A 17,500-nucleotide genomic window follows, 5' to 3' on the forward strand; every position below is an offset into this window, starting at 1 on the left:
TCCACGAGACCTACATCTTTTACTTTTTTTTCTTCTTTCTCTCTCTCTCTCTCTCTCTCTCTCTCTATCTCTCTATCTTTTTCTCTCTTACTCTTTTTCTTTCTTTCTTTTTTTTTTTTTTTATCCATATTCTTTTCTCATTTTTACGGTGTGTACGAGGTCACAACTTATCAGATACATAAATCAATCTTCGATAAAGATTCAAAGAGTCTTCCGGCTAATAATTTATTAACGTGTTTAACAGACCACGAGGATACATGTTTCTTATCAAATCTAATATTTTTGCTCACACACACACACACACACATATATACAGGATGAGTCAGTAACTATTAGCATTTGAAATATTTCCATTATTTTTGACTTTTTGATTTTATGAAAAAAATATTCGGGACAGAGTTACGTTAAATTTCAAGGTCTACAATTTAACGATGGGCAAAAAATTTTTTCGCAACGTCATCGTTATTTTTTTTTTTTTTCTTTTCTTTCCTTTTTTTAATGAAACCCTACGATTTTTTTTATTCCTCGAATCGAATCCTCGTGTCATTCTAATATGGAACAGCATTGAAGTACAATGGTAACAATGTTAAGAAAAAAAACGATACGTGAGATATTTCGAGAAAGACGTTTTTGATGATTCACGCAACTGTAAGCAGCCATATTCGTAATTTTTTTCTTTTTCTTTTTTTTCTTATTTTGATTGAAGTTGGAAAAAAATGAATGATTCAAGGTGAACTACATATTTGTACGATCATATTTTTTTCGCAAGTGCACATGCACGTGCATTATTATTATTTATTATTTATTATTATTATTATTATTATTATTATTATTATTATTATTATTATTATTATTATTATTATTATTATTGTTATTATTATCAGCGTTACTATGTATATATATATATATATATTATATCATATATGTTTATTTATTATATATTATAAATAAATAAATATATATGTATATTATAATTATTATATATATATATATATATATATATATATATATATATATATAATATCGAGCTATAATAAATAATTTATCATAGTAGAATATTTTCGAACCATATAATGTCGGATTAATAAGAAAAATATAGTGAATATATTGAAGTATAAATTTCATATATTCCTCTTTCTTCGGCGTCGTCTCTTTCACGCTCATCTTGTTTCGACTGCATAAATGCATGCGTGGAAAGGAAGGTAAGATAAGACGGTGCAAACGACCCGTGGAAAGTTTCCTCTCGCTTCGACAAAGATCGGCTTCTCCACGATATTTTTCTATCGAGTTTTTACATGTTACGTACATATATACAAACCTTCATACAGAACCACACATATTTGATCGTCTAGATATACAGGGTGTTCAATTTTAATCGAATCGATGTCCTTACGATCGTCGCGAGAAAAAAGGACAAGTGAAAACGTTCAAAACGTTTCTACAACAAAAACGTGAAAAAATGTACACGTTTTTCTTTCGTTTTATTTGCCCTTTTATTTTTCCATGTTCAAAAAGAAGAAAAAGAAGAAAAGAAAGAAGAAAAAGACAGACAAAGAACAAACGATCGAATTAAAATTGGATAATTTAAAAAATACGGGGATACATCCCCCGTATATACGTCGATATATTTACACTCGGTCACGTTTCTCGGGGGAAGAGGGAGGGGAAGGTGGAGGGGGAGATGCATTAAAGTTTACAAAGAAAGAAACGATTTTTATCTCTTAGAAAGAAGAATTTTTAAAAACTTGAACATCGTGATAAATCAAAGACTTACCAATTGTCTTAGATTCTTTTCTCTCTTTATTTCGTTAGTGATTTTTCTACCCTCACTCAGCCTCCTCCCTGAAGTATTGTAAGATCGATGAAAGAAGAATAAGGGAAGAAGAACGATTCAAGGGGGGGAAAAAAAAAGAAAAAAGTAGAGGAAAAGAAAGAGAAATAGAAACGCATATACATAAGTGTCTTTGTGTATGTATGTGTGTGTATATATATATATATATAGTGTACATTGGTGAAGGATAGAGCGCGAGAGATCGAAGAAACGCGCGGGGAATTAATTTCGTGCCGATACACTTCGAGGTTTGAGGTTTCGAATCTTTCAAGTTCGAACGTTGCTTACCGAAGGCAAATACATGAAATTTGAAATTCAGATCGGTCGATGGCGCTCCCAGATATTCCCAGCGATAAATTCGCCGATATCGAGAGAGGAACAAAACGAGAGAGACAAAGCTAGAGAGAGAAGAAGAGAGAAGGAGAGATGATATGGAAAGTTAGAATGTGTACGTATGTACGTATGTACGTATGTACGTATGTACCTACGTATGTGCGTATGTGAAAGAGAAAGAGACAGATAGAGAAGATACATAGAGTCTTCTACATATGTCGAATGCCATTTACACGGGCTCACGTGCGATATGGCCGATGGTTTGTATAGCCGAGGCAACGCGTACACAAAATTCATGCATCGTATACCGTTAGTCGACATTCATTGGCTTCTTCTTCATCTCCGTTTTCTAACCGTGTTCTCCTTCGTGATCGCCCTCTCTCTCTCTCTCTCTCTCTCTCTCTCTCTCTTTCTCCCTTCTCCCACCCCTTCAGTTTCTCTTCTTCCTTTCTCCATCTTTTTCCTTCACCAAGTCGAAGACCAGTCGTCGTGCAATAAGAGAAGTCACGTTTCCTTCTTTTTCTTCTCTTTCTCCTTTCTCTCTCTCTCTCTCTCTCTCTCTCTCTCTCTCTCTCTCTCTCTCTTTCTCTCTTCGTCTTACACGTTGATTCGTTCGATGGCAACACGTCGATTTTCTCTTCTTGCATCGTCGGTAGTTAAGTCACTCCAGTCAGTTATGTGGAGTATAACGGAATCCAGCACCCAAGCTAAATTTAACACAAGCGAGAGGGAGTGAAATAGCGACATCGATCGATGCAAAAGACGAAATGTACTTACGTTGATGCATACACATGAGAATTCTTTGTATATCCGAGAAGACGAGCACCGATGTTATACAGTTTTATCATCATCAGGAATTAGATAATACCCTTGCATCTCATAACGGTGGAGTAACTATCAAGGATGGATGTTTATCTATTTGTCTTACTTTTTAGCTTTTTTTTTTCTTTTCTTTTCTTTTTCTTTTTTCTTTGTTCTTTTGGGGAGGGGTTTTTTTTGTTTTGTTTTTCTTTCATTTTTCTCCTCTCGCCTTACGCGTAATAATTTTGTCCCCCGTCGTCGTCGTCGTCGTCGTTGTCGTTCTCACCATTTTCTTTTTTCTTTTCTTCTTCTTTTTTCTATTTTCTCTTTTTCTCGGATCGTTCTGTCCCATCTACATAATTCCATTACCACTTTAACGTAATCGCAAATTTGATCTCAACGAGATACCATTTTGCCTCTTTTCTTTTTTTCTTTCTTTCTTTTTTTTTCTCTCGTTATTTTTTCATTTTTATTTTTTTTCTCTTCCTGTTTTCTGTTCTTCTTTCTTTTTGTTTTGTTTTGTTTTTCACACATTGTGTCGAGTTTCGATACTCGATAATTAATCGTTAACTCGTTGGCTAGTCAATTGAGTATGGATCACTCTCAACTCGTTAAAATCGAGAACACTTGTTTTATAGATTTTCAATTAATATTGATTTCTCTCTCTCTCTCTTTTTTTGATACATGTAGAATTTTTTTTTTGATCCCCTTTCATTTTTCCTTTTTTTTTTTCTTTTTCTTCTTCTTCTTATCAACTCATTTCGTTTTATTTTATTACATAAGTACTTAACATATTTTATTAGATATTTCGTTTATCATATCTCGATGTTGTTGAGATCAAAGAAAAAGTTTTCATCTTCGAAAGTTACGCGGGTTTGTCATTCCTTCGCGGAAAACCATAGAAACAGAAGCAAACTTGATATTGTCTCTCTCTTTCTCTCTCTCTCGCTTTCTGCGTGTGTGTGTGTATGTCTAAGAAAGAATGAAAGAAACAGAGAGAGGGAGAGGGAGAGAGAGAGAGAGAGAGAGAGAGAGAGAGAGAGAGAGAGAGAGAGAGAAGTAATGTTACGAAATACGCACGACTTTAGCAATCGAGATTGGAACGCGGTATCAAGGAAGAGTGTAACTTAAAGAAAAAGGAAAAAAGAATGAGTATGAGAGGATTGAGGTACCAAGGACGTATAGTCCTTTATATGAAAGAACAGGTTTTCAAAGAAGGATGCTGACAATAACGATGACGATGCCGATGATGGCGAGTGATGGTAACGATGGTAATGATGATGATGATGATAATGTTGGCGGTATTGGTGGCGGTGTTGGTGGTGGTATTGGTGGTAGTGATGATAGTGTTGGTTAGTTTGGTTGGTTGGTTGGTTGGTTGGTTGGTTGGTTGGTGGTTGTGGTGGAAGCGTTGGCGGCTTGAAAATCTACGGATCATGCACGTGGCTCAAGTGTTACGAGTGTTGCGTAAAGTTTCTCATCTCTTTCATCGAGATACGTATTGGAGCCCGTTAACATGCCAACTACGACCTCGTTGCGAAGCAACTCTGAAACGTTGGAGGTGACGATGACGACGACGACTATGACGACGACGACGACGACGAGGATGTTGGCGCGAGGCTCTCGATTTTCCGGCGTTCGTTCACCTTTCGACTGCACCTTTCTCTTCTTTCTTTACTTATTTTTTCTTCTTTTTCTTCCTTTTACTTCGTCGTCAATTTAATAGTCCGATTTTAATTAGCATTGATATTAACGTTACGTAATGATCGCTATTTAGATAATAGTGAAATTATTTATATGTATGATTTTTTAATTAATATTGCATACTAGTAATATATTTATATATATATATATGTATGTATATATGTATATATAATATACTATTAATATTGAATATCCTTGTCACTTTCTCTTTCTCTCTATTAATAAATTATATATATATATATACAATTATTTGTATGTTTATAAATAATATATATATATATATATTATTTATAATTATACTACATAATATAAAATATTAAAATGAACTATATATATATAAATGTGTAATTATACATACATACAAACATACATCCACAAAATTGATATTATAATTATTATACAACTATTTTATATATATATATATATATATATATATATATATATATTATGTAATTATTTCACTTATTTTAATATTTTATATTATATAATATAAAAGCAGCCGTAGTAATCTCGAAAAGCAGTGAGATTTATTATTAAAATCACTTAGAAAAATTCCATTCGTCCGTATCGGCTTATTACCGTAATGAGAAATATTTTACTTGCGTTTTAAAGATTTGACTCTGGCAACGAATTTCGATTCGGAAAAAAAAGGAAAAAAGAAAAAAAAAAAAAGAAAGAAAAGAAAAGTACTCTGTCTCAAGCGTTTTCCCGATAGTCGAAGAGTTTAAGTATCGGTATTCGATGATTAGGTAGTTTGCCTTCAGTATTATTTTCTCGCGAACGATCTCGTGTCAGAGCCGCGAGAGGGAATGCGTTTCTTTGGGCGGGGCGCAAATTCCCGGAACTTTGCACTTGCGACACGTTAAAACTCGTAAAATCTCAATGTTAAATCGTATGGGGATTCTAAACGCATCGTAACCAAACAGTCCGTAACGTTCGTTCCGCGTGAAAGGATTTCCGCGAGTGGACCTCCGCATTAACCGTGACGAACGCGCATTTTCTTACGCTCGCCAATTTTCGGATGTTATTTACTTTTTTTTTCTCCTCCTTTTCTTTCTTTCTTCCTTTCTTCTTTTTTTTTGTCTTCGTTTTTTTTTCCTTCCTACCTTTTATATTATACCGCGTGTTCAGAAAGTATTCTTACGTATTGTGATTCGTTAAAATAATTTCGATAGGATATTTTTTTTTTTTTTTTTTTTTTTTTTTTTTTTTTTTCTATACGTCGACACTTTTAAACGAAGACACTGTATGTAACTATTGATCGGCGATATTTGAAAATCTTATTAATTGATAAAAAAAGATAAAAAAAATTTGTTATTGCATATACATTCTTTTTTATATAGATACACACACACATGCACGTATGCACGCATATGTATATATATATAACGATGAACTGTTAAATATCGATGTAAAGTTCATCATGGATTTCTCTCCTTTTTCGTGTTTTGTTTTTCATTGTAAATTGTACATTGTCATGGTCGAAACGAACGATTTTCATTTCCAATGGAATTCCTATGTTTTCGTATATTCTGTTTCCATTGGAAACTAGAATTTCCGCGCGGAGATATGAATGTCTCCATTCTAAAAATAAAACTTTGTGATCCCTACTCGGATGACATATACAATAGACGATCAATAAAAAGTTGCAATTTCTTTTTCTCGATCTATATACACACATACGTGTGTTCGTGTATATATATATATATAATATAGATATACTTAAGTATTATACACTTTTTAGTTTTCTATATTTCGTTTAATTTTGTTTATTTTTCTCGTTCGTTTTGTTCATAATTTCTATGATAAAGAATAAAATTCGTATTAAATTAGTATTAGATAAAAAAAATTAAAAAATAATATTAGAAGTTGTATTAATATATAAAAAAAATTTTTTTTTGAGATATATCAGAAGTAAACGTAAGAATATATATTTTAAATGAATATTATACAATATTTCATAATAATATTAAATATACATATTTTTATAATATATAATAAATATATAAATATATAAAATAAATTATTACACGATAGTAACTAATAATAAATTAAATATAATCAAATATGAATAAATTGGTATAATTAAATAATTTTATTATTTTAATATTGATTTTATAATCTTATATAATTATATTATTCGTTAAAGTTAATGAATGTATAGTAAAAAGCTTATAAAAAACTATGAATTTTTTTAGGTAAAAACATAAACTATATATATATATAATAATAATAATTTAAATTTTAAATACATCATTTATTTATATCAAAAATATTAATATAAACTTACATATACAGACATACATACATATATATATATATATATGTAGAGATAGACATATATGTATGTAGTGATAGACATATATATATATATATATATATATATATATATATATATATATATATAGAGAGAGAGAGAGAGAGAGAGAGAGAGAGAGAGAGATACTTGAAAGATGAAATTGCAGACTAGGTCGAAGGGGCAGGGTTTACTTCGATTTGAACCTTCCAACGTTTAGGGAGACTCAAATTGTAGCTGTGAATGGTAGTACCAAACTCGACGCGAACGATGGCTTTTCTCTCTGTGCCAAAATCAAATGAAATTTCAGCAATTTCAATTGAGCTTGTTCGCCATTGTATACTTATATGTACGTACATACATAGGTATACAACTATCGTATAAGGATGATAAGCATTGGTATTTCCCATTGGACTTTACCTCCTTAGTAAATTGACAAACTTTGTCAGAGAAAAAAAGAAAGAGATAGATAGACAGATAGATAGGTAGGTAGGTAGAAAGAGAGAGAGAGAGAGAGAGAGAGAGAGAGAAAGAGAAGGTGGGGGGGTGTGGAGTACAGACAGACAAACAGGGAGACCGTTACTTTGAAACGTGGTTCAAGTTCTGAAGAATTTCTTACGACGTACTTCCTCCTTTATCGCGAAGAACGTGAGAATCGTTTTTGGATCAAACGTAATTTCCAGATCTACCGGGCGTTCAAAAAAGAACTTTTTTCTATCGTCATTTTCTATCGTTCAAAATATTCTCACGTTTTAATTATTTCGATGTTAACGTGTTCCTTTCGTTTTATATATATATATATATATATATATATATATATATATATATATATAATATATGTATTTATATATAATTATATATTAATTTATTACTGTATTACGTTTATAATTATATTTTAATATATATATACATATAATTTATTAATTTATAAGTATATATAGTAATAACAATATAGTAATAATTTGATACAATAAATAGTACATTATAGAAAATTAATGAAATGTTCTTTTCTTTTTTATTTTTTTTTTTTTTTTTTTAAATAATGAAAAAGAGTAGTTAGATCGTTTCATTCTCGATTATCATCTTCATTATTGCGAGAGACGACCAGGCAATTTTTCTAAATTATAAACTTTTGTTCGGTTTATAAAAGACGTGGATAATCTTTCTTTTTCATCATTTTTTAATGCCAGTCATACCTTTTCCATGGCATCTATGATTTTTTCGTATATGCAATCGTGAACACAATTATAGGATTTCGAATGCGAATCGATTATCTTTTTTTCTTTCTTTTTTTTTTTTTTTTCTTTTCTTTTCTATTCTTTCGTTTATTTTCTATAGTTTTGCAATTACTCTGCGTTTTGAGTGCTTAAAGATCTTTCTGTTATTACACGGTTGAAACGTTTTCATACACGTTTGGTAAATTCAGTTGTCGGTTAAGTTTGGTAGTTCCTATATCGCAGAACTTTGTCGATGCGGTTTGGGGATGTATCGATCCATTCCTAATGATTGAATTAAACTCGGTTTGCGAACGTTATCCATTAACTCGTTTTACTCTTTCCATCGATCTCGAAGGACCGTTGTACTTTGTTCCAATCTAAAATGCATTCGCTTGGAAATAATTCCTAGTTAAAGAATTTCTAATGAAAAATTAATATCTTATTTATAATTAATTTAATATCTATCTATAATTATTTAAAATATTTAATTTGTTTATTATTTATTATATGAACATAGATAAGTATAATATATTATAAAAGAAATGAAATATTAAAATTGAATTAAAGACGAATGTAACGTTGACGAATTCTCGATGAGTGATAGCATTCTTTGAGAATTAATTACGTTCTTTCGGTCGATTGATTTAAAGTTTGTTGAATAAATTACATGTATCGTATGGCCCAGCTGTTCAGAAGATAATTCGCGAGACTCATTGCTTTAAAGTAATTATGCACACTGTGCCGCGTAACGTGTACTTCAATTTACGTCTCTCTGATCGCTGAAGCAGATTTACTGTGTATACTGTAATCGATTCCATAGACGACGACTGAATCTATGGCTTTAAATTAAATTTGGTTTACCATCTAGTTACATATATATATATATATATATAAATAGTTACAAATGTTTAGTTATATATACTACTTATTAGTTATAACTATTACATATATATATATATATATTTATTTATTTATTTATTATTCCAACATATAATATGTTTCAAACTTTCGAAACTTTTCGAAACAAACGAATCAAATTATTAAAATAATTTCTCATTAATTTGTAATAATGAATAAATTCAAGAGTTTCTATTCATATGTACATTGCATGTATCTGCATTGTTTATGATATTAAAATAAAAAAAAAAAAAAAAAAAAAAAAAAAAAAAAAAAAAAATAAAAAAAAAGAGTAAAAAAAGAAAAGTAAAAAAATTAACATATCTATTTCTCTTCGAAATTTTTCTTATAGAATAGAATCATGAATGAAACTATAAAAAAAAAAAAAGAAAAAAGAAAAGAAAAAGAATTTGTGATTATCGAAAATAATCGAATCGTAAAAATTATCAATAATTATTTGAAGAACAATCGAACGTTAAAGCGTTTAAAATGGATTGTTAATCATACGATTGTGTACAATCGATAGCCATCGACAATGGCATCGATTAATCTGTTATGATTTACGTTCTATAACTCCTTGTAGTTCTCCATACGGATTGTCCTTTGATCGACGACGAAGGAAGTTCACAGGCAGCCGATGATAAATGTCTCTGACAATCAGCATATCCCTTCGGTTAACGTAGACAGACACGTAGAGTTCCGTCCTTATTGTTGAATTCAACTGGAACAAGGACTGGTAACAGCAGTGCCAGACATAACGCCAGTGTTTTTGCCTGTTAATTGTCTCGTTCTCGTTTCTAAGTGTAAAAGCCTTCTTCAAAGGGAGCCAGAGTGTACACAATGAGAACAGAAAGAGCAAGAGACGTAGAGCGAATGTGGATTTACTCGTTTATATGTGAGAGCCTGCGTATGTGTGTGTGAGAGTGTGAGAGAGAGAGAGAGAGATATGATAGCACGCGTAATACTAAAGATGCTCCGCAGGCGACGTTGTCTTGTTATTCAGCCGGCTAAGACAAAACGGGAATGGTGAGAGGTTGAGTAGGTGGGTTGAACAGGGTGTTGCAAGAGGGATGGCGAAGAGGGACGAGGTGGATGGATTCGAGAGAAAATAGGTAAGGGGTGAAGGACCGTCGAGTATTAGAAAGACAAGGATGAAGTTAGCATTCTCAAACCAGGAGAAATGTGCCTGAGGCTGTTTCACTTCGGTGTCTCGGCTTTGCTAGAATTTAACCGAAGACCGAACTTCTCCTCGACCAGTTTCTCTAGGCATCAACATCGTCGTCTTTTGGTTTAGTACTCACGACCTTCTACTCTTCCTTCTTCTTCTTCTTCTCCTCCTTCTTCTCCTCCTTCTCCTTCTCCTCTTCATTCCACCATAAGACGAACGAGAAGAAGGTGTAGGTGGAAGTCGTAGAAGAGCTACCGGCCGCTTGACTTACCTACTGGCCACAACCGACGTCTCTCTTCCGCCTCTAAACATTGTTTCCGCTTACTTGACGAGGCGTTTAAGTTTCAGACTGTTTACGACTCGGAACTCGGTGAAACCGTCGATTTTCTGAGAGAAATTACCGGCTCTTGGAAAGCTTCTTGCCTCCTTCCTTCCTTCCTTCCTTCCTTCCTTCCTTCTTTGCTTGCTTAATTGCATGCTTACTTGCTTCGAGATACTTACATGCTCTCTCTTTTTCTTTTTCTTTCTTTCTTTTTCTATTTCTATCTTTATCTATCTTACTCAGTCACTTATTCGCTTACTTTAAATTTCTCATTTGTCTCGTTTCACGTTTTGAAAGTTCTGCGAGTTTTTTTTTTTTTTTTTTTTTATATTGACGATGTCTCTCAAATGGTATCACGGATAATCACATTTTAGTCCGTTCGTATACCATTTCATTCACGTTCATACGATTTCATTATGTTTTATTAATGTATTTTAGTATTTCATTTAATTGTCATATTAATCACGTACAATTTACACATACATATGTATATTTATTTAATAGATTTTATTCGAGAGTTTGATCATTGAATCCAAACAACGAATTCTTTCGAAGACAAATTATGTAAATATATATATATATATATATTTGAAACGGTAGCTTTTAATTTCCTCCTCCCTTTCCTCCTCGCCTTTTTTACTAGCACACAGCTAATAAAAGGGCTAGGTTCAATTAGGTGGTTCCTTCGAAATTCATTTTTCTTCCTTCCTTTCTTTCTTCCTGTCTTTCTTTCTTTCTTTCTTACTTTCTTTCTTTCTTTATTCTGAACGAACGTCAGAAATTGTCGGAGCATGAAATTGAAAAAATGTCTTTTCCTTTCTGATTTCAGAATATCTTAGACAAGTTCAATCCAGGAGCAAGGCAGCTGATCAATGCTGGGAAGGCATACCTGAAGGCACTTCACGGTAAGAGAATTAAATCGAGCGTAGTATATAGAAAGGAGAAATAGATGCCGGAGGATGCGAAGGAGAAGAAAAATAGGGGTGGGGAGAGTGGGAAGAAGAAGAAGAAGAAAAATGAGAGCTGATAGGTGGGTGACGAGCTAAAAAAGACTATAAAGAGATCGGTATGGTATAATGGATAAAAGAGAAAAAGAAAAAGAGAATAAGTGGATAAAGGTGGGAGGAATTTTATGCCGTCTCTTGGGTCCTCTTTCGAGGATCGAATTGCCAGTTCGTCAGAATTGCACACGCGAGAGAGAAAAAGTGATAGAGAGGGAGGGAGAGGCAGGAAGTAAACGTGTTGTTTTTTATTTCCCACTACTTTCCTATTTCTCAAGTCAGTCTCAAGAGAAAGAAGCAAAATCGATCGATACCTCTTTCCCTCTCGTATTTTCCTTTTTCATTGGATAAACAAACGTGTCTGATATGTATATATATATATATATATATATACACACACAGACACACATATATATCTATATATATATGTATGTATGTATGTACATATAGATTGTATGTAGTAGTGTAGATTCCTAGCTAGTTTGGTATCTAGCTTAGTAGCTAGCTAGGTTAGGCTAGCTAGATAACTGAGAAGGATGGATAGTTCAACGCATACAACTTCACTTCGATTATATAGCAATACATACTATATATTGAAGTGATCGGAGTGACTCTTCTCAAGTGACTCTTATGCTCTTTCCACCGTTATTGGTCGGTTTCTCTCGAGCAATTCAATCGAGAATGCTATCCTTTCTCTATCCTCTAGAGTTATCCTCGTTTCGTTCACAATGTATTATCTTGGAAGGTATCAACCTAACGCTTCCCCTCTTCTCTCTCTCTCTCTCTCTCTCTCTCTCTCTCTCTCTTTCTCTCCTTCACACTTTTTGTGATATAATACTTGATATAGAACGATCACGAATCATGATTTCGTTCTTAATTATATCGATTAAAAATATTTTACGTTATTATTCATTCTACGATGATGATAATAATAATAGTATTGTTCCTGTAGGAATAAAACGAACGAATGTTAATCGTCTATTCGATTAAATTTCTTGAAAAAATTTTCATATCGTAATTATCGTTTTATACGAAATGAAAAATATAATCTAAAGTTAATGATCCTCTAATATAATATGAATTACAAATTTCACGTTTGGCTACGATTGGAAAATTATATATTTAAGATATGTAAATATTAATATTATATGTATAATCGGGATAGAAAGGAGGGCAAATTTTGATATCTCGGGAGATAATTAAAAAGTAAAGTATAAATCGTACAACGGGTGTATTTATTTAATGTATAAAATATATTTACATAAAGAGTAGAATATTTTTTTCTTAATCAAATCGAGCAATCGAATCTTCATTGACGAGGTTTCCCTTTTCTACGACGAGGTTTCCTTTTTTCGACGAGAGGTTTTTTTTTCTATCTTTCTTTCTTTTTTTTTTTTTCCTTTTTTTTCCTTCTTTTTCTTTTTAAATAAAACAATTTTCCTTACAAAATTTATGGTCTATTACGTATGATAACGATTGGGTAGGGTGTTACGGTATCGTACATAGTTACGAAACATCATGGGAGAAACAATGTAGAGAACGTATAGAAACAGAAAGAGAGAGAGAGAAAGAGAGAGAGAGAGAGAGAGAGAGAGAGAGAGAGAGAGAGAGAGTGAGGAAGAGAAAGGGAGTGCTAGAATGCAGTCAGCGAATCCGAGCCAGCTGGAAAGCTCCAACGTAAGCGGAGCTTAAATCTGGCTTTGTCACGGTGCAAGCGCACGTAGTATTCCGTGTCCATGGAAGCGAGATACGATTCCACTATGGTGTTTCTTCGTTCGCGCGTTTATATATGCTTGTGTGTATGTGTTTATGTATGCATATACGTATGCGCGCGCGCGTGCTTGTAGTTCTATGGTGGTGGATACGAGGGTAGAGACCGATATTTATGGCGTTTGCGATCTAGTACAGAGAAAAGAGGAATGTAGAGAGAGAGAGAGAGAGAGAGAAAGACAGACAGACAGACAGAGAGAGAGAGAGAGAGAGAGAGAGAGAGAGAGAGAGAGAGAGAGAGAGAGAGAGAGAGAGAGAGAAGGGAAATGGGGTGGGATTGGGAGGAAGGGAAACGAATGAGTTTGTGAGAAAGATAGAAAGAGATAGATGGATGGATAGATAGATAGGGGATGGTGAATAAGAGATAGACCAAGACGAAACGAGCGAGGGTAAAGGAAACAAAGAAGTTCCCTACGAATTTGTTGTTATAGTAAATAATATCAATGTTGGTTGCTCTGTATCTATCTATTTATCTATCTATCTATCTGTCTATCTATCTATTTATTTATTTATTTATTTATTTATTTATTTATTTATTTATTTATGTATTTATCTGTGTATTTATTTAAATACTTACTTACTTAGTTGTCTTATATATATATATATATATATATATATATATATATATATATATTTATTTAGAAAATTAATAACCTAATCGAATTAGCAAAAAATGAAAGATCGTATATTTATATCTAATGAATACTACTAGCGTATTCTTTCCGTTTGATTTCTTTTTTCTCTTTCGTTTGGATTCATACATTTATTTTATTTTATTTTATTTATTTATTTTTTTTTCATTTATTTTTCTCTTCTTCTTGTTTTTGTTTTTCTTGCAAGGCAAATTTACAAAATAAATTTTCTTCTTCTTTTGTTCACTCAACGTAAAACACCCGAAACGTGAGATAAGTATGATACATATTGTACGTATACACACATATGTATGTATCTAAGTGCTCGTAAAGTAGCTTTGTTATATCTTTCTCTCGTTTGTTTTCTCTCTCTCTCTCTCCCTCTTTCTTTCTTTCTTTATTTCTCGTTCTTCATTATAGCTTATCCTACGTAGACACTCGAACCTTCCACAAAATCTTGCGCCTCGGTACACCTTTGCAAGTCCTTCGCAAACGTAGACTGTCTCAAACAAAAAGGACTCACCCACCCCCTCCCCCTCTCTCTCCCTCTCTTTCTCTTTCTCACACTATCATCTACTTACTATCACATCATCAATGCTTTTGTCTTATTCTCATAAAAGCTTTCGAGAGGTACTCATCGAGGTAATCCTTTATTTGTTTTGCACTTTCCCTTCTACTCGAGTACGTCAAAAATTAATTCCTAATCGAGTTAGCTCTTTTACCGTCGCTCTTTCTCTTTCGTTTTGTCTTTCTTTCTTCTTTCTTTTTTTCTTTTCTTTCTTTTTTTGTCTTTAGTGGTCGAAGGTACAGAGAAGCCTGGTAGAAGAGGAACTCGTTAAGAAAGTTACATCCCCCTCTTTGTACTCTTCGGGAAAACTCTTCGCCGACTTTTTCAGCATTCTCGCATTTAATCGCGGTCGAGCTTCGAGATAAAAACTTCGTAATTCCAAGAAGTGCGTAAGCTCGAGAGACAGACAGACAGACGGAGAGAGAGAAAGAGAGAGAGAGAGAGGGACAGAGAGAGGGAGAGAGGGAGAGAGAGAGAGAGACATCGTTGCTGTCTTAAAGTGGCCAACACCGACTAGGAAATTATCGCAATTTTATTTGTCTGCCTGCTTATATCTTCCTCATCTTCTTCTTCCTCTTTCTCCTCTTCCTCCTCCTCCTCCTTTTTCCCCTTCTTTTTCTTCCTCTTCTTCTTCCTCCACCATTTCTTTTTCAAAACTTTCGCAAAACACGATGCTATCCGCGGAATACAAACTTTATCTCGCAAAAGAATCGCTAAGGGAAGTTTTTGAAGGCCGACGTCGCCGACAACGTAGGAACGAACTCTTGAAATTGAAAAATTTTTGTATATATTTGTAAAAATTAATGAAATAGCGTTAATATCTCGGGTTTTTCTTTTTCCTTTTTTTTTTTTTCATTTTACGTTCGTACAAATTTTTTATGAATCAATTATCAGGATTTGAAGTTATTGAAATTTTAATCAAAGATGAACTTTTTTTTCTCTCTCTCTCTCTCTTTTTCTTTTTTTTGAAATATCGTCGACATTCCTTTTAATGAAACTTAATATATCAAAGTTCGCGATATTATTCGTTATAAACGTGTTCAACTGTTCTAGATCATTAGTTATATCCTATAATAATACTATTAATAATACCATTAATAATACTATTTTATAATGTAAAAGGTTTCAGAAAAATGGATATTTATTTGGCTATGTGTTACTTCAAAAAAAAAAAAAAAAAAAAAAAAAAAAAGCGAGAGAGAGAGAGATAAAAAGAAGAAAAAGAGGAAGAAGAAATAGGAATTTATACATCGAGGTAGAATTTAAGACTTTTAAATCGATCCCTTTTTCTCGCGCAACACAAAAACTTGAACGCCTCCGGGATTTATTTTCCAAAGGAAAAGGGGAAGTGCAACTTCGTTATCGAAGTTAAATGCGTAGAATTTGCATTATTCAAGAGAGAAGTATGAAGAAGGGATAGTAGCAGCAGTAGTAGTAGTAGTACTAGCAATAATAATAGTAGTAGTAGTAGTAGTAGTAGTAGTAGTAGTAGTAGTAGTAGTAGTAGGAGGAGGAGGAGGAGGAGGAGGAGGAGGATGTTAGGAATATTCAAAGAAATTCGTAGGTGTAACGTTCAGTGTGTGTGGCGGAAAGCGTATTTTAAAAATAGCCAGACGGGATTAAATATGCGAGTCACCTTGATCAGAGAACCATGCTGGTGGTCAATGTTGTATATTCAATGAGGCTATTGAGTCCTCGAGATGTTAATATCAAAGGTACGTGGCACGGCTGTTCCTTTTGTTACTTTACGTTCGTAACGAGTTAATCCTTTACGGTTTACGTATTTCCAATTAAAATTCTTACGTGGAAATGCGCGACATGGTATTTGAGGAAGAAGGAGACGGATGGGGGAGGGAATGATATAATGGCGTGTGAGTAAGTGGTTGGAGAAAGGATAGAATTGGTTAAATTAATCATCGAATTTGCACTTTTGGACTTTTCCCATGTTGACCGGTAATTATCTTTTTCAGATTCTATTAAGAGTTACGTATGTATCTACGTAAGTTAGATAGAGGACATTTTAAGGGAATTTCCATGAGTATATTCACCGAGGACGGAGAATTATGATTTATTAGTATGATATATTCTAGGGGAAAACTTTGTTCCAAGGGCGAAGGGTAGAAAGTGCTGGGGTCTAATGGAAGAGTCCCGAATGAACGTTAACAGCTATAGTACGTTATACACCTTCCGACCAGTAGTTTCTTCTTTTTAATATTAAGATCTCTCTTAAGGTGAGGAACGTCACTTTGCCGTAACGTCGAGTCATAATGTTGTCTTCTACTTTTCAAGAAGTAAAGAGAGAGAGAGAGAGAGAGAGAGAGAGAGAGAGAGAGAGAGAGAGAGGGAGAGAGGTACCTCGTTAAATTATGCAAATGCTCACGTCAGACACTTTGGAGTTGGTAACCTCGTTTCCCAGTCTCTTAATCGTAATTCCCAAATTCCCTTTGCGTGCTGTGCGCGCTTGGTCGCGAGGGCGCGAGCGCGGGTACGGGCGTGAACGGAGACGTGGAAGTGGTGGGTGGCTGGGAGAGTGGGGGGTGGGGGTACGCGAGCGCACCGAAGAGGGTGACGCCGTTTTTGCGAAAGGAACGCTTGACGAGTTCATCCAACGAAGTATATATTCGTAAGGAGGTATGGGTCTGTGTCTCTCTAACTGGTTGTGGGCCTCGTTGTTACTACTACCTTTCTACCATTCCAGCTCCCGAATCCAATTGCGTCCTTTGAATCCTGCCTCCCTGCTGTCTTTGTTCCCGAGTTTTCGTCCTTACGGAATTAATTCGTCCCGTTTCTCCCTTTCTATTCTCTTAGAACTTGCTGATCGGTGAACTCCTCTTTTGGTCCTCTTCCTATCTCTTGCTATCTGTATGTACGTACGTATGTATGGATGTATGTATGTATGTATGTATGTATATCTCTCTATCTGTCTGTCTATCTATCTGTCTCTTTGTCTTTATTTCTCT

At 33.7% G+C, this 17,500-nt stretch overlaps 1 protein-coding gene across 1 annotated transcript in view; it reads left to right on the top strand.

The window, feature by feature from the left end:
• Nucleotides 1-17,500, top strand: part of LOC124421840 (general transcriptional corepressor trfA) — a 157,661-nt gene that overhangs the window by 38,792 nt on the left and 101,369 nt on the right. The window contains exon 4 of the mRNA XM_046957492.1: nt 11,399-11,474. Coding sequence (XP_046813448.1) covers nt 11,399-11,474 — 76 coding nt within the window. The remainder of the gene's footprint in view (nt 1-11,398; nt 11,475-17,500) is intronic.

The sequence above is a fragment of the Vespa crabro genome, chromosome 2 (assembly GCF_910589235.1).
Source record: "Vespa crabro chromosome 2, iyVesCrab1.2, whole genome shotgun sequence".
Classification (NCBI taxonomy): domain Eukaryota; kingdom Metazoa; phylum Arthropoda; class Insecta; order Hymenoptera; family Vespidae; genus Vespa; species Vespa crabro.